Source organism: Bos indicus, chromosome 7 (assembly GCF_029378745.1).
Source record: "Bos indicus isolate NIAB-ARS_2022 breed Sahiwal x Tharparkar chromosome 7, NIAB-ARS_B.indTharparkar_mat_pri_1.0, whole genome shotgun sequence".
Classification (NCBI taxonomy): domain Eukaryota; kingdom Metazoa; phylum Chordata; class Mammalia; order Artiodactyla; family Bovidae; genus Bos; species Bos indicus.
The window spans coordinates 1,979,026-2,001,987 of NC_091766.1; the positions used below are offsets into that span (position 1 = coordinate 1,979,026).

At 53.3% G+C, this 22,962-nt stretch overlaps 1 protein-coding gene across 1 annotated transcript in view; it reads left to right on the forward strand.

The window, feature by feature from the left end:
• The first annotated feature begins 436 nt into the window (after positions 1-436).
• The window catches only part of ADAMTS2 (ADAM metallopeptidase with thrombospondin type 1 motif 2), a 242,247-nt gene continuing 219,721 nt past the window's right edge, over positions 437-22,962 (forward strand). The window contains exons 1-2 of the mRNA XM_070792386.1: positions 437-666; positions 1,678-2,072. Of these exons, the coding sequence (XP_070648487.1) occupies positions 552-666; positions 1,678-2,072 (510 nt within the window). The 5' untranslated portion in view covers positions 437-551. The remainder of the gene's footprint in view (positions 667-1,677; positions 2,073-22,962) is intronic.

Consider the following 22,962-nt stretch of genomic DNA (forward strand, 5'->3'; position numbering starts at 1 on the left):
CGCACAGAGAGGGGCCATCTCTTGCGGCCCGAGACCGACGGCTGGGACCCGGGGGCCCCGAGTCCTCTTTGGGCGGGGAACTTGCTCCTCCGAGGTGGCGCGCCACGAGTGCGCTGGGCGCGTCGAAGGTGGCCGGCCGCGGGGCTCCCCCGACCCAACCCGCGGCGCTTCTCTGCCGCCGCCTCGGGGTGTCTCTGCTTCGCTACGAGCCGGGGACCGCGGCGGCGACGGCGCGAGGAGGGGAGCGGGCGGCGGCGGCGGCCGCCGCGCCAAGAAGCGCCGGGTCACCGCAGGCTGAGGCGCCCGCCGTCCCCGCCCTCCCCCTCGCGCGCCTTCTCCTCCCTCCCGCCTCCCTCGCTCGCGCTCCTTCCCTCTCCCCGCCTCCCCTCCGCGCTCCCCCGCCCTCCCCTCCGCGCCTCGCCTCCTCCGCCCCGCGCCCTGCGGTGCTGCAGCTGCGGGCGGCTCCAGCTGCCCCAGATGTGGGCTGGGCGGCGCGCGGGGAACTTTCGCGCCGGCTGCGAGTGCGGGGCCCCGGCTGTGGTCCGGCTGCCATGGATCCGCCGGCGGGAGCCGCCGGCCGCCTGCTCTGCCCCGCGCTGTTGCTGCTCCTGCTGCTGCCGCTGCCCGCGGACGCCCGGCTCGCCGCCGCCGCCGCCGACCCCCCAGGTAGGTGCGGCCGAGTCCCCACGCCTCGCGACCCCAGTCGGCCGGGTTCCGCCCCGCGCGCCCCACCGCCCCCTCCCCAGGCGGCGTCCGGCTCGACTTGGGCAAACTCCGCGCGCCCCGCCCGGGGCCAAGTTGGCCAACTTCGGGGCCGGGTTGGTCGGGCAGGGGGCGCCCTGCGGCGCACCCGGGAATCTCGGGCCGGGGGGAGCCCCGGAGCGCTCGCGGCTCCCGGGACGCCGAGCGTGGAGACAGAGGGCCGGGAAAGCCCAGCGGCGGCGAGCGCAGCATCAGCACCAGCGGGTCCGGGGGAGCCAGGGCGAGGCGGCGCTCCGGCTCGCGTCCGGAGACGCTCGGGAGCAGTCGGGTGCAGAGCGCGCCGCCTTGGGCCTTGAGGATTGGTTGGGGCGCCCCGGAGGGGATCCTCGAAGATCGGAGGGACCCTGCTCCACCCCTCCCTGTTCTCGGGCACGCGGGGGAGGCGGCCGGCAACGGGCTAACCTGGAGCTGTACGCGGAGGACAGGCCGCCGGTGCCGGGGGGAGCCGAGTCCTCGCAGCTCCGGAGGCGAGCGGTGAGGGCAGTCGCGCGGCGGGGACTGCTAAGAGGTAGAAGCGCACGGGTAGGGAACCAACCGGGAATGGCTTCAGAGCAGCCCCCTGTCCTGCCAAGGACGGTAGGTTCAAGGGGCGGGGGACGGCCTGACCGGGCCCGCCCCTGGGGAACTGCGAGGAGCTGAGGAACCCCAACTTGGAACGGGGCAGGGGGCAGAGCTCTTGGTTGGGAGGGCCCCAGAGGGGTCGACCGGAGGTCGGAGGAGCGCCAGCGTGGTAGCCCCGTTAACGCCCCTTCCCGATTGGAAGAAGGCCGGGGAGGTGCAGGCTAGTTTCTGGGGGATGCCTAGTGGAACGCCCTTCCCTTCGCCATGGGGCGGGGTTTGGGAGGATGCTGTGCTCGGTGGCGGGGCCCTGGGGCTTCCCGGTCTCGGCTGGTCTAACGCCCCTTCCCTTTGCAGGCGGGCCCCAGGGGCACGGAGCCGAGCGCATCCTGGCGGTGCCGGTGCGCACTGACGCCCAGGGCCGCTTGGTGTCCCACGTGGTGTCGGCGGCGACGGCCCCAGCTGGGGTGCGGACCCGCAGGGCCGCCCCTGCCCAGATCCCGGGGCTCTCTGAAGGCAGCGAGGAGGACCCCGGTGGCCGCCTTTTCTACAATGTTACGGTGTTTGGCCGAGACCTGCACCTGCGGCTGCGGCCCAACGCCCGCCTCGTGGCGCCTGGGGCCACGGTGGAGTGGCAGGGAGAATCGGGTGCCACCCGCGTGGAGCCCCTGCTTGGGACCTGCCTCTACGTCGGAGACGTCGCGGGCCTGGCTGAATCCTCCTCTGTGGCGCTCAGCAACTGCGATGGGCTGGTGAGTACGCGCTTCTCTCCCTTCTGTCTGTCCACTGCTCTCACGTGGGCTTTGGAAGCCGGTTATCTGGGGGTCTGCTGGGAGGGCAAGGCCTGTACTGAGGACCTTCTCTGCACCCCTTGTGCTTAGGGACCACCGAAGGGGTTGGCTGGAAGGCAGGTTGTTTTGACTGGCCCAAGAGGGTGATTTACGCAGGGGGAGGGCCACATTTCCAAAGTATTTAGCAAGTAGCCAAGTGTGGTCCCCCTTAAGCCTACAGGAACTGGTTTTCCTTTTGCATTCAGGTGTGTGTATATCTCGGTGAGTGCATGCATCTGCACACGTGTTTTGGCATGGGTGCTAGTATCTAAGTACATGTGCACTTGTGTGAACATGTGACCGTGTTCTTGTGTCTTGTGCGTGTGTGTATTCACAGGTTTTTGCTCATTTGTATGTCAGTGTCTGTTCAGTGTGTTGCTGTGCATTGTAGCACGTGTGATATGTGTGTGAAGGGGCACGTATGCAGGTGGGTGGTTTTTTTGTTTCTGTGTGTGCAGGTGGTGCCAGCCCAGCGAACAGGCAATGGTGCTGAAATGCCCAGTTATCCCTCTGCCCCCTGGCTGATTTTTTATGCTGTGGTTTCCTGTTGGATTTCAGCTGGTTATTTGAAAAGTTAGTTTTCTCTCTCTATTTTGAGCCAAGCGGAGCATTTGGAAATGCAGTCTCTGGTGCCCCCCGGGCAGCCCCTGAAGGACAGGAGAGGCTGGGGAGAGGGACCCTTCTGGGACTGGCTGGGCCGCTCAGTGTGACCAGAGCTCTGGGAAGTTCTCCTGCTTCCAGGAGCCTAGAGGGACCATGGCTTTGCATAAGAGAGCCTTGGAGGAAGCCTGGATCAATGCTTAGGGAGGAGGCTGACATTGGCAATGCTCTGTCTGGCCACCCCGGGGCCTGGCACATGGCAGAAGCCACTGCAGTTTTCTATTTTGGATTGGCTGTGTGGTGGTCAGGCTGGCTGTGCTGGCCAGACATCTGAAGCCGCCCACCGTGGATTCCGCTCTAATTACTACTCAGGGGACTCCTGCTCGGAGCAAGTGGCCTCTCTCCCAGCCCTGGTGGCCCCCAAGCCCCCCGTCCTCAGGCTTGCCCTGCAAGTTGCAGAGCCAGCAATTACACAGAACCCCACAACCGGTGGTGTTCTTTTTATGGACACACAGGAAATGTCACTTGTTGCTTCGGAAAATCACTGCCTTTGGCTGGATTTAGTTGGAACCCAGACGTATTGCAAACAACCGTGAATGTCCTTGGAATAGCTGGGTAACATGGTGCAGCCCTTTATATTCTGTTGCCTCTGAGGATATCCCAGACTTCATAAGTGTGTCTTGTTTTTACGCTGGAGGTGAATTTCCTAAATGAAAGGAAATTGGTGTTGGGGGCTCGGAATGGGGGTGGTGGTGGCCTGAGCTGGGGTGGGGGAGTTGACATGGAAGTGGTCTGTTGTTAGTTGCTCAGTCGTGTCCAACTCTTTGTGACCCCATGGACTGTAGCCTGCCAGGCTCCTCTGTCCATGGGATTTCCCCCGCAAGAATACTGGAGTGGGTTGCATTTCCTTAGTCTGTTGTTGAGCAACTCCTGTGTGCTGAGTAATTCTTGATGGAAAGCATTTCAGAGAGGCTTTGTTCATGTATCATTCATTCATCTGTTCATTCTGTGGTTTGTTTTTTCAGCCAGTACTTCCAAGCACAGTTGTCTGCTGTGATGGTCAGAGATGTAGCTGGCCTGGTGCCCGCCCCCGCTGCTCCCCTCCGGGGCACCGTGCTCAGCTAACAGTCTGGGGCCCACTCTGGTCAGGGCTTGGAAAGCATGCTCTTGGGGGCTCTTTGAGCATGAGTTGCCAGGGGGCAAAGGCCCAGAGGGAAGAGCATATGCAGAGAAGTACCAGGTGTGAATTGGCTTGATCAGAACAGGCGCAGTGAGATGTCACATGTATGGGACACACACCAGCAGAAGTGCAAGAGACAACTGGAGAGCAGACTGGAGCTGAAAGGGGCTGGAGTCTGCCAGCGTGGCCTTGAATGTGGTCAGTGAAAATGGCTTTGAGACTGTGGAGCAGCATCATTAGTTCTTCTTTCCTTGTCCTTCTTTCTTTTTCGTGTGTGAATGTCCTGATTTGATATCACTTAATTCCTTAACTAGTTAAGTCCCACTGTGTATCACTGATGGGCCGATTGCAAAGCGCCTAGGGTTTAAACATCATGTTTCTGGTCCACAGCAGCCCTGTAGTGGGAGGGATTCTTCATCCCTCATTTACAGATGGGCAGCTGAGGCTCTGGGAGATTGAGTGGCTTGCCCAAGGCCACACTGTCTGTGGTGGTAGGAGTCTGGCCTGGTTCTGTCCAGCCCCTTCTGCCAGGGTGCTTCCAAGTCTGGGCAAGTAGAAGCGCTTGATATGTGGTGGTAGAACTCTACTCCCGAGCCATTCCCTCATGGTCCTGCATGCATTTCAGCAGCCATGCTGCACAGTACCCCTTCCTCTGAGCCTGCTCTTCCTTCATAGATAGTGAAACACACAGAAGCAGGTGTGCCAGGCTGCAGTGTCTGTGTAGATCCTCAGGGATCTTGTTACAATTCAGATTCTGAGTCAGCATGTCTAGGGTAGGGTTCAAGGTTCTGCGTTTCTAATGAACTACCAGGCTGATGCTCCTGGGGTTCCGGACTGCCCTTTGAGAAGCAAAGTATCACACCCTAATTTCTGCAAAGGAGTTCTATAGGATCACACCACAAGTTTCTCTGAGCAAATGCGGTTCAATGGACAACTGGTGTGGGAAACGCTGCAACTTGCTTTCAACCTGGGAGATTCAGGGAGGCTCATTGCGATCTCTGAGAAGCTCTGTAATAAAGAAACCTCTTGAACTTCATGTATTGTAGCACTTCCCATGCAGATGAGGCCATCAACCTCTTCTTTGCAGGAACCCCAGGAATGTGCATTCCTGGAAGACAAGTGGAAAAACCATGAAGCAGGGTCACAGCAGGCAGCTGGCAGCTCACAGCTTAGGTTGAGGTGCTTAGGTGCTTAGGTGGGATGAGCCTCTCCCCAGAGCCATAGGCCTTTTCACACCTGTTGGCCTGCTTCTGGCCTGGGACACACATTTACTCATCTACTTGCTTGGTGCTGAGTTTGTTTCTCTGCCTTAAAGGAAGGCAGTAGTAGCTCTGGTTTCTGTGGACAGCAGTCTCCTTTTCTGTTTAGCACGAGGGGATTCTTATGGTCAGGATCCTTTTAGTCATGAGTGAAGGAAACACAAGTCAGACCATTGAAACAGAAAAGGGAAGTTAGTGGCTCTTACGATGCTCGGCCTTCAGGCCTGGCTGGATCCAGGTGCTCCTCCCGCGTTGCCTCTCTGCCTCCACCTTTTTATGTATTGGCTTTGTTCTCAGGTGGAGTCCTTCTGTGGTAAGTCAAGGGGCGCAGTGGTGCTGGCTGATAATCTTTCTCTGATAATTCTGGCTGACTCCTGGGTAGCACTCTATTCAGGCTGGGGTCAGATGCTCCCATGAGAAACAGAACATGAGGTTTGTAGAACCCCGTGGATGGAGAGTGCAAGGGGTGTTGCTCCCTAGAATGACATGAGGTGAGGGCCTGGGCTGGCCAAGGTGACGATTCTAGCTGAGTCAGATAGAGGTGTAGATTCAAGAAATGCCGCATGCTTCATGTTGATGTTCAGTCACTCAGGCGTGTCTGACTCTCTGCAACCCCATGGACTGTAGCACGCCAGGCTTTCCTGTCCTTCACCATCTCCTGGAGCCTGCTCAAACTCATGTCCATTGAGTCGGTGATGCCATCCAACCGTCTCATCCTCTGTCGTCCCCTCCTCCACCTGCCCTCAATCTTTCCCAGCATCAGGGTCTTTTCCAATGAGTTGGCTTTTTGCATCAGCTGGCCAAAGTGTTGGAGCTTCAGCTTCAGCATCAGTCCTTCCAATGAATATTCAGGGTTGATTTCCTGTAGGATTGACTGGTTTGATCTTCTTGCAGTCCAAGGGACTCTCAAGAGTCTTCCCAACACCACAGTTCAAAAGCGTCAATTCTTTGGTGCTCAGCTTTCTTTATGGTGCAACTCTCACATCCATACGTGACCACTGGAAAAGCCACATGCTTCATAAGACACACCGTACATTTTATTTACAGAGAGGTTGGTAGGTGTAGTTTCCAGGTTCTCTTATAGCCACTAGGTAGCTATTGTTCATCATATTCTCAGGGGAAGGTTAACATTTGCCTTTTCACAATGAGTGAGAAAATGATGCTTAACAAAGCATACTTGTATATCTCATTGCTATGGAAGAATTCTCTAGTACCTCTCAGGCCACATGATATGTAATTCCATGTCATTTTTACATGCTCACTAAAGACTCATGAGAAGCCTGTTGATAAAAAAATAATAACAGAACGTCGGTTTACTGTGCCCATGTTATGTGTCAGGCTTTCCGTTGAGCACCTTATGCTATATCACCTTGATTAATCCTCACCACACCCTATACTGTGTGACTGATATTATTCCCATTTTACAGATGAATTAACTGAGATAGCCTGCTTCAGGCTTTGTGGGTCTGTATTTAAATACACGTCTATTTGGTTCTAAGACCGTGCTTACTACATGTTATTGCCTTTATTGCATGCCAAAATAAAATAAAATAAAGCAATGCATTTCTTTAAAACATTTCCTACCTCTTCTAGTCAGCTCCTGAAGACCTTCTTGGTCCGCAGCACTGCCTGTCGTTGGCGTCAGTGAGTGGGAGCTGGGGGTAGGTCTGGTGGCCAGGTGGCTTTGTGACTTGCGGCTGACATGCTCTGGCTGCACCCCTTTCAGGCGGCCTGAGTCCCTGTGGGGAGGTAACGGCAGCGGAGACTCCAGTGGGATGGGAGCGCCCTGCCGCACCTCTGTCTTCTCCATACATTGCTGCTCAGGGGGACCTCTCTGGCCTGGCGTCTCTGGTTGGCAAGGCCATCGGTGGGAATGTCTATGGGCTGGGCAGCGACTCTGAGGGGCATGATCAAGGCCTGTGGCCTTATGGGCTGGGGCTCCCCTGCTGGGCTGCTATGCCGGCCAGGCCCCTGCTCTGTAAAGTCTTGATGGGCGTTGAAAGTCACTGAGGGCCACAGAGAGAGAGAGATCGTTTGCTGGCCTAAGGGATGGAATTGAGTTTCCTTTTTCTATAAAGGCCACTGTCTTTGAGGCTGCACGCTGGGTTCCAGCTGGCTCAGGTGCTAGAATGGCGAGGGCAGGGGCAACACGCTTGGGCTGCGGGCAACGGGTGAGAAGTGTGTAGGACTTGCAGTTGCCCTTTGTAGAGTCTCCTCACCTTTCACCTTGCCTTGGCACTGCCTGGAGGGCAATGAGAAGGTCTCAGGAACATCAAAGAGGGGCTGCGGGAATGTCTGAGTTCCCTGGGTGTTGGGGCTCCTCAGGTCAGAGGAGCAGAGGCTCCTGCTTGGCCCCTACTCTTGGCAATCTACACAGCTTCCCAAGGTGGTCTCAGCCTCCTACCTGGCTTACTATTCTCCTTGTTGTTTAAGATGCATTCAGCTGAAGTGGTGGAAAGCCAACTTGGATGAAACAAGCAAGATGTCGTGGGCCCAGTTCCTTGGGGTCCTGAGGCGGACTTCAAGCATGGCTGGATCTAGTGGCTCAGGGCTGCTTCAAGTTATGACCAACCTAGACAGCACATTAAAAAGCAGAGACATTACTTTGCCAACAAAGGTCTCTCTAGTCAAAGCTATGGTTTTTCCAGTGGTCATGTATGGATGTGAGAGTTGGACTATAAAGAAAGCTGAGCACTGAAGAATTGATGCTTTTGAACTGTGGTGTTGGAGAAGACTCTTGAGAGTCCCTTGGACTGCAGGGAGACCCAACCTAAAGGAAATCAGTCCTGAATATTCATTGGAAGGATTCATGCTGAAGCTGCAACTCTAATACTTTGGCCACCTGATGCGAAGAGCTGACTCATTTGAAAAGACCCTGATGCTGGGAAAGATTGAAGGCAGGAGGACAAGGGGACGACAGAGGATGAGATGGTTGGATGGCATCACTGACTCAATGGACATGAGTTTGAGTCAACTCTGGGAGTTGGTGATGGACAGGGAGGCCTGGCGTGCTGCAGTCCATGGGGTTGCAAAGAGTCGGACGTGACTAAGCAACTGAACTGAACTGAACACCTGGGGAGCCCTTAGGTTACAGGCCCACCTTTGAATCAAACACTGTGATGTGAGCCTAGCTAGAGTCTCTTGCCCATCTTTGGAGTTGAGAGTGAGGGTCAGATCCCCAAACTCTGGAAAGTATTGAGGTTTTATCAGAAAGCAAGGGGAAGGACCAGTGTGCTGGGCCACCACACTTCACCCAGACTTCAGGTCCCACGTCTCTTCCTGTGCTCCAGACTTGCCTGCCAAGCTGCCTCGTGGGACCCTTCCTTGAGTGACCCAGGCTTCTGAAATGGAACGTGGGTCTCTCTACTGTCCTCCAGACCTCATCGTTCACTTGGGCAGGAATCCCAGGATTGCCCCTCCCTGCTCTCTCCATGACCCTCACATGCAGCTAGTCATAATCATAGACATCTCCAGACTTGATCTCAGTTCACAGCTTTCTACCATGCCTAACTCCAAGCCCTGTGATCCTTAGGGACTCCAAACTGGAGCAACTCTCTCCCCACACAGCTACCAGACTGATTTTTGTAAACCATGCATTCAATCATGTCACTCCTTTGCTTAAGACTTTTCTTGAGTAGTGGTCTTAATTGGTTCTGATTGCCCTTAAAAAATCCAAACTAAAAAAAAAAAAAAAAAAATTCAGACACACTGAAACTGCTAGTCACTCAGTTGTGTCTGACTCTTTGTACCCCATAAGCTGTAGCCTACCAGGCTTCTCTGTCCATGGGATTTCCCAGGTAGGAATACTGGAGTGGATTGCCATTTCCTTCTCTAGGGGATCTTCCCGACCCAGGGATCGAACGTGGGTCTCCTGTGTTGCAGGCAGATTCTTTACCATCTGAGCCACCAGGGAGGCCTGGCTTGGCATAGGAGGCCTCCCATGACCTGACCCAGTAGTCTTCAGCCTTGTCTGTCACTGTGTCCCCCCTCATGCCTGTACTACAGTCACATCAAGCTTTTAGTTTCTCTGCCACTGGACACTGCCGTCTTAGACCCTTTGCACAGACTGTGCCCTTGCCTGGACCACTCTTACCTCCCTCTTTAGTTGGCTCACTCGGTTGTTGTTCAGTCGCTCAGTCCTGTCTGACTCTTGGCGACGCCATGGACTACAGCATGCCAGGCTTCTCCTGGAGCTTGCTCAAACTCATGTCCATTGAGTCGATGATGCCATCCAATCATCTCGTCATTCGTGGTCCCATTCTCCTCCTGCCTTCAATCTTTCCCAGCGTCAAGGTCTTTTCCAATGAGTCAGCTCTTTGTATCAGGTGGCCAAAGTATTGGAGTTTCATCTTCATTATCAGTCCTTCCAATGAATATTCACAATTGACTTCCTTTAGGATTTGATCTCCTTGCAGTCCAAGGGACTCTCAAGAGTCTTCTCCAATACCACAGTTCAAAGGCATCAGTTCTTCGACGCTCAGCCTTCCTTATGGTCCAGCTCTCACATCCATACTGACTTACTGGAAAAACCATAGCTTTGACTATAAAAGCTTTTGTTGGCAAAGTAACGTCTCTGCTTTTTAATATGCTGTCTAGGTTTGTCATAGCTTTTCTTCCAAGGAGAAAGTGTCTTTTAATTTCATGGCTGCCGTCACCATCTGCTGTGATTTTGGAGTCCAGTGTAGTCTCAGCTAAATGGCGTTTCATCCAGGAAGCTGTCCTAGACATTCACAGGCCACATTGTACCCCATGCTTCTTTGGTAACTTGTACCATAGGCAATTTGTACCTGGGTCCACAGGGCCCAGCTCCAGCTGGGTGGAGCTCAGCTAGGGGCCATGAAATGAGTGTCTGTGGAGTGGGGGATAGAAGCCTGTGCAGTCCTTTGGCCCTCAAGACCCTGTGCCCCATACCCAGGGATGGTCCACCTCTCCATACCCAGGGATGGGGTATGTGGACATACCCCAGAATGTCCACACTCAGCGGGGTAGGCCCCCTAGAAGAGTGCCCAAAAGCTCCTTTTTCGCAGGAAAGCATTGTATTCTCATGTGGTTTTATGCAGTTTTCTTGCCCCCACTTTGGAGTTCATGAAAGACAAGTTGAAAATCCGTGGTCTAAATGAAACTTAAGTAAGGGAGGGACCCCCTCTGGGCCTGAAAAGACTGGGCTCTGGCAAGTCACCATCCAGCTTTGAGCAATGAGCTTCAGTTTGTTCAGGTGGCAAGTGGGGCTGGAATAATAATTTCTGAGACCTTTATAAAGCAACTCTGGTGTCTTGGCACCAAATGGCGATCAGTTGAGGGGATCAGTGTGATAGAAGGAGAGGTGGGAACCATAGCCAGTCTATGCCCTGCATTCCTTGATAGATTTTTGGCCCTTGGGAACATAGGCTCTTTGCTGCCAGACATGCAGATGTTTCTTCAGAGAAGCAGCATTTCTGAGTCTGTTGATATTACGTGAGCAAATGAATCCAATGTGACTCCACGGAGCTCTGAGGTCTTGACCGGGCCTCCAGAGGCATGTGTGGAAGTGTTGAGAGCTGCACTGGCAGCGGGATTAGTAGATGGGCAGGGCTTCCTGCAGGCAGGAGCTTTCTTTGAGAACTTGCTGAGAACCCAGGCTTACTTCATTACAGATACCCCCTGGTCTCTTCCGGGGCATCCACAGATGGATGGCCTCCCCGCCACTTCTCACCTAGTGCCGTTTGGTGGGAGGGAAGGAGCTTCCCAGGGGCTCTTCCCTGCTGGGACTGGGTGCACTGACCTGTGGCTGGTGGAGGCTGGCTTGTCAGGGGTTTGTGCCGGAAGCAGCAGAGGAGCAGCCCACGGCCCCTGCCCGCCTCGTGGTGGCCCCCTTAGAATGGCGTAGGCGGGTTTGTGGTTGGAAATCCAGACTCACCAGGCTTCAGCCAATATGGCATCTGAAGGCCTTTTTGTTTATCAGAATCTTAGAGACGGGGTAGAGTTGTAAGTTGTGGCTGTCAGGAGCTAAAGGAGGAAGACAGAGCGTTGTCGATACAGAACTTCAGTTTTACAAAAAGGAAAGGGTTCTGGAGATGGATGGTGGTGATCATCGCACAACTTTGTGAATGTATTTAATGCCAGCAAACCATACACTTCAAAGTGGCTAAGATGGTAAATTTTGTGTTATGTGTATATTTTATCTGGAAAAGGCAATGGCATTCCTCTCCAGTACTCTTGCCTGGAAAATCCCGTAGACGGAGGAGCCTGGTAGGCTGCGGTCCATGGGGTATCACGCACACACACAAGGCTTCTGGGGACTGGGAAGGCTGTGCAGGTAATTCAGAGGTGGAGTCGTGTCCCCGCTTGCCCGGCTCCTTCTCCCCAGTGTGACTCTGTTTTCTGGTGAACCTTTGGCTGTAGCTGTACACACACTCCTCACACCGCACAGGCATAACCAGGTTCTAAAAGGGAACAGTTCTTCGCTCCATGCAGAATGGACAGGCTTAGGTCTTGGGACCATCCCATAGCCAGTCATCGTGGCCTGGCAGCACATGCAGGAGCAGAGTGGAGCCTGACTAGGCCCCTCATGGAGGCCAGCACAGTTGGTTGCCGCCTGAGTCTCAGGCCAGGAAGGCTCTTTACCGACCGTCTTCTGACACCCCTGCCCTGGCTGCACTGCCTGCTTCTGTGTCTCTGGCAGTGGTCGTGAGCTGCTGCTCCTTTCGGTGCTGGCAGGTTTCAGGTTCCCTTGCCTGATGGCTGACTGCCTGTGCCCCCATGTCCCCAGCAATTAATGAATGAGGAGGGACCAGCATCAGGAGGGAGGCGAGGAGAGGCTGGGTCTTCACCCAGGCCTTCTGTGAGAACCACAAGTACCACAACCTCCCTGAGTAGAGGAGGCATCGAAGAGCTCACCACTCTGGGCCACAGGAGTGCTCCCCACCCCCACCGTGGCCTGGGGTGTCCACTTCCACATCCAGGGGGGCTTTGCTGTGTGGTGGCCTGAGCTGTGGCCTGGGCCTCCTCTTCTGACCTCTGAGGTATGTAGGGTCAAGTGTTTTGGGGGACTCTGCCGGGACTGTGGGTCTGTACTGACAGGCAGACATGTCTGTGATCACCCCTATTGCCCTCCTCCACTTGGGCAAACAGGGGAATTTTGTGTTGTAGCCTGAACACAGCAGGCTGCTGGTATATGTGAATATGTGTGCACGTTCCTGTCCATGGGAATATGTGTGCATGTGTATGTGGAAACGTGTGCACATGTATGCATATCTGTATGAGTATGGTGTGTGTGCATATGAGTGTGTGTGGGTATCTGTGTGTATGTCTGTGTGCATCTGAGTAAGCACGTGTGCGAGTGTGTGCACTCAAGTGTGAGTGTGTGTGTGATCATGTATGTTCTCAGCGGGGCTTTCCTGCAAGGGAGGGGACTGAGGTGGGATGGAGGGACTGAGGGGAGGGCATGACTCCCGCCCCCTGAATCTGGGTGCTGCCTTGGGCCCTGCTCTCCCTCCTGGCAGGCGTTCTCGAATGGGAGGGCCCGGGTAGGAGCCTCTGGCTCTGCTGCGTATGTTTCATATTAAATGTCAGCTGTCCACCGGCTCTGCTGTGCTGCCATTAATATGGAGAAGTTATTACTGAGTCTGGAGCCGGCTCCTCGGGCTCATCCATGAATTTCAATTGCACTGCACGTCTCCTCCAGGGCCTGTGGAGGGGGCACACGGCTTCCTCTGTGAGGCGGAGGAGGCCCTAGCGTCCGGCTCCACAGGCTCTGCGCCGCCCCACCCTGCCATGCGTGTTTCAGTGAGCGCCATGGTGAGCGGTGGACTTAATGTGGGCTGGAGGCTGCCGTGTCCCATGGTTAGCTTTGTCCCTGGCAGCTGGGCAGCCTTGACAAGGGCCTCAACACTGCCGATGTTTGGATTGCCCAAACGTTGCCCATTCTTCGGATTGGCCCCCTCATTGGGCTTTGGAAGGAGGGCTGCAGGGTTTAGCAGCGCTTAGCCCAGGTCGATGATTTGGGAAATGTGGGCCATTTCTGAGTTTCATTGTGTCTAAGGTGCCATCAATTAGAGCACACAGAAGGAAAGAGGGGACACTCCAACTGAACTGCTCCGTTGCACCTTAACCGTGGTCTCGTGGAGTGTAGGCAGCCGCCACCCTGCCACTGGCTGCTCCGTGTGGTGGCTCCTGCCTCGCTCGCCTGCCCTGCTCACATTGCTTACTTAGTGTGTGACTGGCTTCATCTACTCCTGGTGTCTTCCTCTCTTTAATAAAGGAATGAGGTCATGGTCCTTCCTCCAGGGACATTCCTCTGGATGCCAAAGCTCTCTGTGTCTTTCTGTACAGACTGTAATTTTTGTGTCACAGAGTGACTTCTTGAAGACATGTTGGGTGGCAAGTGTCGGCGACCCCGCACATAAGTCAGGTGACGTGATGGCAATATGAAACACCGTGGCAGAGTTGGTGTGTGCCAGGCAATGCCAGCCACCCCACAGTTGCTGCCGGCTGCCAGCAGTGAAAAGACCCATGGATTTCATCCTGAGTTTGGATGTGGTAAATGTGAAAAATGTGTGTCTTAGATTCCTGGACATGTGGTTTTGTTATTTTGATGATGTTACGTGTGATTAATGGTTTTAGTCCCTGAGAGCTGGCATGCAGTGCCCATGGTAGGGCACCAGGTCGGTGGCAGAGCCTGGGTTGTCCACACTGCAGGGACTAACCCTTCCCGGCTCTATGAGCAGAATGTTCAAAGATTCATCTTTGAACCTGGGTATTTCTCCTTTGAAAGCAGGGATTGGACCCCACGGCAAATAAGGTATATGTTCTTGTACCAGTACTGAATTATGTTCATTATTAGAGCTTTAAAGCTCGAATATGTAAAATATTGGCTATTTGACAACTATGCTGTCCATTATGGTAGCTATAAGCCACTCGAGGCTGTTGGCTATTTGAGATGTGGTGGGTCAGGACTGAGAAGTGCTCTTGAGTGCAAAATACACACCAGAATTCAAAGACTTAGCACCAAAGAAAAAGAATATAAAATGTCTAACGGATAAATTCAATAGTGACTACAAGTTAATATGATAATAGTTTGGATATATTGGGCTAAGTAAAATATATTGCTGAAATTAAATTTACCTTTTTAAAAACATGGCTGCATGTAGCATTCATATGCCATCTCTGTTGGATCGTGCTGCTTTGAAACATCTGACTGGATACTTCCCATTTTGCTGTTATTTTGCAAAATTTTCCTGGCTGGTCACATCTGTTTATTCATTCAATTGAATTTCAGAATTGTTTTGTCAGGTTAGAAACATCCCTGGTGAATTCGATTGACATTAAATTAAACTTAGACACCAATTAAAGGGGGAATGGACATAATTTGTAGTATTTATCAAGAATATGGTATATTTTTGATTAATTAGATTCTACTTTGATGTTGCTTAGTAAAGTATCGCACATTTTTTTATATGGGTCACCTATTGTTTAAAACCAGGGCCATTTTAAGGGTTTTTTTCGTTTTGCCATTGTGAATTAAAGCATTTCCGTCTATTGCTGGTATACAGGGTGACTATTGATTTGTATGCAATTATCTTTTATCAGGCTGCTTGATTGAACTCAATTCTCATATATCTTTGTGAGTTCCCTTGAGTTTTCTGGGTAAACAGCTGTACCATTTGTGGCCTATGATAATTCTGGAGCTTAATTTTCGATCTGTGCCATCGAGAACCTTCGGAGTAACGTTAAGTACCCTCGGTGGCTTTGTGTATTCCTTTCTGCGCCCGACTCTGATGGGAACGCCCCTGGCATTTCTCTGCTTAATAGAATGCTTGCTCGTGGACTAAGATGGATTTCATGCGAAGGCAAGATCCTCTGAATTCTAGTTTTCTAAGATCCCCTTTTCATCAGCAAAGGAACTGAAATCTAGGTAAAATGTGTCTAACCCCCACACCACCACCACCCTCCTTAAAGGCTCAAGGCATTGCAGTTCCCAGAGGCTGGGCCCCTGCCATCCTGGACTTCAGGACTGCTGCCCGGTCCCCTCAGTTGCAAGCTTGCGGCCCCTGTGAACAGCTGTTGACCTCTCACAGGAAGCCCTTGCGGGGTGCGGGAAGGCAGAGGGGGCTGCCCTGCCTAGCTGTGCCGCTGGCTCCCTGTAGCGCAGGGAGCGGTCCTCAGGAAGGCCATCTGTCCCTCTGACGGCAGGTCCCCCTCCTCTCAGTGATGGCTTTCCCATCCTCCAGTTTCTCTGGGGCAGGCCCCCTTTTTATCCCCCTTCTGAGTCACTGACACCTGCTGACATAGACCTCCTACCTCCCATTGTTAGCTTTATTCACTCATGCCTAGAAGGTCTTTTCCCAAAGACCATTGTCCCCTTAGAGGAAATCTGTGGCCTGTAAAAATAAATTTGTTTTCCATCATATTAGCTGTCTGCCCACAGACAGGCATGGATTTGGGGCAGTTTGAACAATGCCTGTGCCTAGGTCCCACCCTGAGAGAGTCTGACTCATCAGATCTGGGCAGGACCTGGGGATGGGGAGGCCTGAGGTCACCCAGAGCCAGGTTTGGGGCCCTACCTTCCTTTTGCTGGCCTGTGCCCCTCAGTTTCCTTCCTTGCCATGCCACCTGCCTCGGAGGGCATGTGTCTGTGAGGGAGTGATGGGAAATGAGTCTAGCTGGCCTCGGTCTAAAGGAATGTCGTGGGGAGACTGGGGTGAAAGGTGATGGCCAAGAGGGATGGCCAGGCCTCCAGGCGGCCTGGGACCAGGGGAGCTGCCTCCTGGCCCTCTCTGCCCTGGGTCCCCCATCTGGGAATTCAGAATCTGGCAGAGGGAGGGTGCCCTCCCTTGCACAGCCATCTCAAGGGCTGGCTGCCCGCCACAGGCACGTGGAACTCAGTGGGTGTGATGCTGCAGATCCAGTGGGCAGGGTAGATGCAGGGTGTCCTTCTCGTGGCGCCCACTGATGCCCCCAGCCAGAACAAAGGCCCCTGAGGCTCCTCGCCTGCTCCCCTCCCCTCTGCTCCCTGCACCTGCCGGCTGGCCATTAGCTACTAGCCTGAGCTCACTAGCCCTGGGCTGGGGTCTCGGCGCCCCCCGGGGTGCGGGGTCTGACACCGCCTGGAGTGGTTTGTCTGAGACCTGCCTGCAAAGAGCAAGGAGGTCCCAGGCCTGGGCTCCGCTCAGCAGACAGAGGGCGGGCCAGTCTCTCCAGAGCAGCTCCAAGCAGGCAGAGGTGCTGGGTTCTGGGGTGGCGCTGGGGTCTTGGTTCAAACTCCCCAGCATCGCTTCTGTCCCTCTCTCTTCCCTGCCTCACCCCGCACATCCCCTCCCATCCCTCGCTTCCCCTCTGTCTCTCTTTCCCCCATCCTTCCCTTCTCTACCCCCTCCCTCCTCTCCTCCCTCCCTCTTCTCTCTTTTTCCCCCTCAGTTCTTCCGACTCCCTCCCCTCCCTACTTCCCTTTCTCTTTCCTCCTCTGTCTGTCCTCCCCTTCTTTCCTACAGTGAGGGGAGCCCCCTCCGTCACCCTGGATGGCCCTTCCTGGGTACCCTTCCTGGGCAGTGGACTCTTCATCTCTGGCTGCACACTTAGCCCCAGGCGGCACCGTGTTGTTCTGTTCACAGTCACCTCCTGCGATGCTCACAAGCTTCCTCTGACAATAGGCGCAGTCAGAGATGGTGACACGATCCCGCTGGACTTGGAGGAAAGCAGGGCTCAGAGAGGGCAGTGACTTACTCCAGGTCACACAGAGTCCAGAGCCTGAGCCCCTCCCGCTGAAGCTCTGGATAAAGCCCTTTTGATCTCAGAGCACACGTCACCCCTCGACCGTCCACACAAGCAGGGTTAATTGCTTCCAGGGAAGAGCTGAGTTCTTGGTGCACTTCCCAGCAAATGAGGTCAAGGCCTTGCTCTGCCTTGCTGGAGTGGCCCTCACTTCAGATAGGGTGGCCTGGCCTTTGGGTGCCATCTCTTCTGCCAGGGTTCCCAGGCCCTTGCTGACTGTGTCCTTACTAGGGAGGCCAGTTGGGCCAAACTGTGCTCTGCTCGGGGTTGCCATGAAAGGTTGTGCAAGTGGTGTCCTGCACAAGGACGCCTGAGCAAGGAGACGGACGTGTGAACAAGGAGATGAATGAGGCTGGCTCCCGCTTGGTGTCTGGGAGTGGATGGAGTAGAAGGCAGGGGGCGGCCACAGCTGGGTGGGGGTGGTGGACATTGGAGAGGCAAGAAAAGTGTGCCTGGCATCTGCCCCCACCATCAAGGTCACTGGAGTCACTGCATTCTCTTTGAGGAGCTCTTGGGTCTGTAGGATTTGGAGCCTAAGAGCCAAAGCCAGGCCAATTGCAGAGAACTGATGGCTGTTGATGATGGCTTTGGTGACCAGAGTGGATCCTCTGGGACTGGGCACGAGGGAGGAGCACAGATGCTGGCAGATGCTCTGTCCCAGCGTCAGCCTGTGCTGCTCAGGGGCAGGGTCCTCACAGTCCTCCCCAACCTGAAGGTGCTCCTTGCTTCCAGTGGAATGAGCTCTGCTCCTGAGTGCAAGGGCTGGACTGGGCCCCTCAGCCCTGGGCGTTTGCTTTGGGTTAATTATATGGGTGTGGGTATGATCCTATTGTTGCTGAATCTTTTCCTCTTCTGAAGCTGGCTCTTCCTCCTTGCGGCTAAACATTAACCCTTTGTTAGCTTGGGCAGACATAGTCTTCAAGTTTCCTTTTTTATTTTACCTTGCTGACTTTGCTTTCTTCTGGTCAACTCTGTGAGGTCCCTCCTACTGATTTCTTCTGTTTATTTAGATTGTAGAAAATAATCAGCCTTTCAAAGAGGTACTTCATATGTTTTGATATTGTTTTCGGATTTGAATTTTAAGTATTTAGCTTCTTTACTTCAAGTGAAGTGTTTCTTGTACTGTATAAATTAAAGATTTTAAGTGTTTATTTTTTCTAAATTGCCACTCTGTGGTCTCAACACCCTTTATGTACTAAGTCACCCTTCCTCCTGACTTTGGGGTGCATATTTCGTATCTCTGAAGTTCATGGAGGTGATCTGGCTCATTTTTCACGTGAAAAATGTTATCTTTTTTGCACTAGCACAAGAGTCTTGTAATTACTGTGCTTAACAGTATATTTTCGGAGAAGGCGATGGCACCCCACTCCAGTACTCTTGCCTGGAAAATCCCATGGATGGAGGAGCCTGGTGGGCTGCAGTCCATGGGGTCGCACAGAGTTGGACATGACAAAAGCGACTTAGCAGCAGCAACAGTATATTCTAAAACCACATAGGGCAAGAATCACCATCGTGACTTAAAATGTTTTAGCTACTTTTGTCCATTTATCAAATGTCTTTTGGGTTTGTTTTCTTATGGTTTTTAAACAATCATGAAGATCACGAGGATCTTTATTTTGGGTGATACTGCTGCTTAAATTAGCGTCCAGCATTCAACAGAACTGCAGCAAATCGTAGCTGAAAACAAGTGATTGACATCTTCAAGATGGTTATTTTTCTCAGGGAAATAAGAACATTAATTCATACCTTTTAAAATATATCCCAGGAGGTTTACTACCAAGAGTTAGAATGTTATTACCATTACAAATAGGATCTTTTCTGTTATGTTTTATAGTAAGTTGTTATAGATGTCTAGGAATATTTTTAATCTAGGATACAGTAGATGATCATTTACTCAGAATACCCAGAACCTACTTGTTCCAGATTAATGATATCCTTAGTTTCAGTTCAGTTCAGTCGCTCAGGTGTCAGACTCTTTGTGAGACCATTGACTCACTGCAGCACGCCAGGCTTCCTTGTCTATCACCAGCTTCCAGAGCTTGTGCAAACTCATGTCCATCGAGTCAGTGATGCCATCCAACTGCCTTAGAGTTTAGACACCTTCATTCCCAAAGAGCCAACAGAAATATAAACAGCGTTTTAGTACAAATTATATAAGCATTTGCATAATTGTTTCTAAACACGACAGCTGCCGTTGACCTGGCAAACCCAGACCCCATCAGGCCTCTCCTGTTTCTCGTCATTTGCTCCTGATGGCTTGCATCTTTCTCTTGCGCTTCAGCAGAATCAGTCTTCCAATATCATAGTGGCACAGATGCAGAACATGGATAATCACGAAAAAACCCTTTTAAAGTAAATCTCTCGATTGGATGTTTCCCATGTTTGCACTCTAGATGCGCACGTTTCTACTCCAGATGCGCACATTTCTATATTTATTTCACATCTAGGCATTTTCACAGAGAAGGCAATGGCACCCCACTCCAGTACTCTTGCCTGGAAAATCCCATGGATGGAAGAGCCTGGTAGGCTGCAGTCCATGGGGTCGCTAAGAGTCGGACACGACTGAGCGACTTCACATTCACTTTTCACTTTCATGCATTGGAGAAGGAAATGGCACCCCACTCCAGTACTCTTGCCTGGAGAATCCCAGGGACGGGGGAGCCTGGTGGGCTGCCGTCTATGGGGTTGCACAGAGTCAGACACGACTGAAGCGACTTAGCAGCAGCAGCAGGCATTTTCATGAACTTCTGTATTATTATTTTTGTCCTGTTTTGTTGGATTTTTTTTGGGGGGGTGAGAATTTTTTACATATGCTATTATCTTCTGCAGTTCATAATATGTTTGCATTTTCTTTTTCAGTGTTTATTCATTTTATGTCTTATTACATTGGTTACAGTATAACGCTGAATTTTAGCAATTCTGTGTGGGAGCCACAACTGTGTATGCAGAGCATCTGGCCTGCCGCCATCCATGGGAGAGCAGGACCTGGTCCTGCCTCTCTCTCTGTGAATGTGCAGATGGCCGACCGGAAGTGGGCATGTCTGGGAGGAGGTGATCTCCCATCCTCACTTTCCCTTGGTGGAGCAACTTCTCTTTCCCTGGTCTGTTGCGTTAGGTAGAGCTTGAGCACAGAACATGGATGTACGGTGGTTTCTGGGGGGATGAGCAGCAGTGACTGGCAGGCCTCCACTAGTCAGGGAGTCTCTCTCAGCCCCGTTTGGGCTGTTGTGTTCCCTGCAGCTGAGGGGCAGTGCTCCTGAGCAGCATTGTTTGCAAGGCTGGCAGGAGAGGCATGGTCTTTCAAAGACTGTTCTGAATTTCAGCTGGGGAAGCAGTTCAGTGAAACCCTTGCAGGGGAAGGCTGGCAGGTACATGCACACGTATAACCTCAAAGTCTGAATGAATCTGGACTTTGAAACCCTGTTTTGAGCCCCTGCCTTGCCCCTGACCAATAGAACGGCATCCGAAGCTCAGTGTTCTCATCGTGCAGGGCGGAGCTTGCGAGCGGGTGGGCTGCGTGCCATGTCCACCCACAGATGAGTTTTGTTTGGCCTTCTCAGTGTTTGACAAATTTCTCAGAGAGCTCCAGATTTCCCGTTTCTCTTGAGAACCTGGGAGAGCTGCTCGGCCTGTATTTCCGAGGGCTGGAGCTGAGCGGGGCCAGAGCCCTCGCGAGGGATCTCACGGCCTCCACCACGCGCTGTGATCACCACCGCCTGGTCACTTTTGTTTCCCACGTGGCCCTGTGTTGGCACCTGGCTTTCTCGCGTGTTGAGGTGGGATGCCTGAGGGGTTCCGCGGCCAGTCGTCTCTTTCTCCTGCCTCTAACTCACGGTTTCGATTTATAGAATGTTGTCTCTGTGTGGGGCCCTGTGCGCGGAAGTCAGACATGGTCCCACAAACACGGTGTGTTTGATTCTGGCTCCTTCCATCCCCGACAGAGCCTCCTATTTCTCTGTGAAAGGTAAATTTGATGGGTTGTTATGAGGATTCAGTGAAGTAGGGCCCACAGCTGGCATTTAGTAGCGAAAGGCCCTTGTTACTACGAGATAGTATTTTCCTTGGGGTGCTGTTAGAAGAAGCCAAAGCGGGAGAGTACTCAGAGACGAATGGAGCGCAGTGCAGATACTTATCATTTCTGAGCGCTCCATGGGCTGAGCTGGGGCTGGGCGTGGGGAGGAGGGAGGCAGGGCTGTGGGCCGGCAGGCCCCTGAGTAGGACGCTCTCCCTGCCCCAGGCCGTAACTAGCCTGGGACATGTTGCCAGATGCGGCCGTGACTATTCTGAAATGGAATTCCTGGGTCAGAATAAGGAGACCAGATGTTTACTGGATGCGGCCAAGAGCCACTGACGTCACCGAGAGCCCGTCAGGACACAGACTGCGGCCGAGGGTCCTCCGTCCCTTCCTGTCGACACAGCATTCCTGGGACAGCTGCCAGGGCTGGGGCGGGGACACACACACATGCACCTACATACACACCCACATACACTTACATGTGTGCACGCGCACACACACACAAACACGACTTTTCTTCTGCCAAATCCTCCTCACCTGAATACAATTAGCCAGGATGTGGGAAAGATTTCCAGCCTGGAAGGAGAGAAGAGCTCGTGTGTTGGCAGTGGGCTGGGGAGGGGAAAGGCACGCCAGGTTGGTGAGTGGCCTACTCTGTAAGACGGAGGGGCAGCTTTTGGGGGTGAAGAGCTGTCTGGAGGCACTGGCCAGGCAAGAAGGGGGAGAGCCTGTCCTCTAATTTCTTCCTCCCTTCCCTTCCTGTCTCTTCCTGTCTTCCCTACCTGTCCCTTCCTACTTTCCTAGCACAACCCCCTGAGGCGGAGAGCCTGTCCTCTAATTTCTTCTCTGGGTGTAAATCTGGAGGGTGTGACTGTGAGGCTGACTCCTTGTTCCCATCCTGTCACCAACACTCGTGTAGCTGCTGCTGCTGCCCTGGCCCCCTGGTGATCCCCAGGTCCAGACCCCTGCCAACGCACGGACAGAAAACCCCGTGTGAATCATTTCAGGCCAGAAGAGGATGCTCAGGCCTGCTGCCCTCTTTCAGCTCCGCTTCCCTCCTCCCTGGCGTGACCTCAGCAGGCACTCTCCAGTGCAGGGCTGCAGGCCCACCCCCCACCAGCTTCCAGCCCAGCAGAAAGACCTTCTTTCCCCCTGGGGTTTCAAGTGTCCTGAGTCTAGTTCTTACTGACTTAGGCTAGGTCACGTGTCAAGTATTGAGCAATCACTGTGGCCAGCGCAGGGAGCAGGGCTTCCATCGGCCAGGTCTGGTCACATGTCCGCTGGCTCCAGGGGTAGAGTCTATGGTCTGAAGCTCTAGGACACAGACAAGGAGGGTTGGGTACCCAGTGGGAAGCCAGACTGCTGTTGTAGGGGATAGCAGCAGGGCCCGCTGCCTTCTCTGTCTCCCAGATCTCTGCGTGTCTTGCCCCTTCTCCTGACTCCCATTTCTCCTGCTCTAGTCTGTCTTGCTGTACCTTCCCCTGAGCGCCTTCAATGGCTCTTCTTCATCCATTGGGTAAACCAGCATTCAAGATCCCTTATGACTTAGTTTACCCAGCTCCCTCTCTTCTATCCTGCGGGCCTGGGACGAGCTTTCCGAAGACCATACATTCCCACCAATGGGAGTGTTACAGATAGCCCATGTTGCAGAATACCCTTGTCTCGGTACTAGGAGGGAGCTGATTGTCTAGGCTGCAGTTAGACCTAAAGACAACCTGAAGGTGAGAAGTTTTAATTGGGGCCTAAGACAAGTCAAAGGTCTGAGTGGGCAAGGAAGCCGGGACTCCGTGGGCTCATCTGGGGTTGTATTAACAGAGCAGATGGAGTGGGGGGGCGTCTCCAAGGACCTCTGGGCCTTTGTCTTAAGTGTTGGGAGTCCCATATGCCTGGATAACTCCTCACCGTCGGTTTCAGGAGGCCCTGCCTGTTCTCTTTGCCACGGCAGGTGACACAGCTGCATCACAGCACACACGTTCCGGTTCGTCCTCCTCACTCTGTGTCGTGACCCCT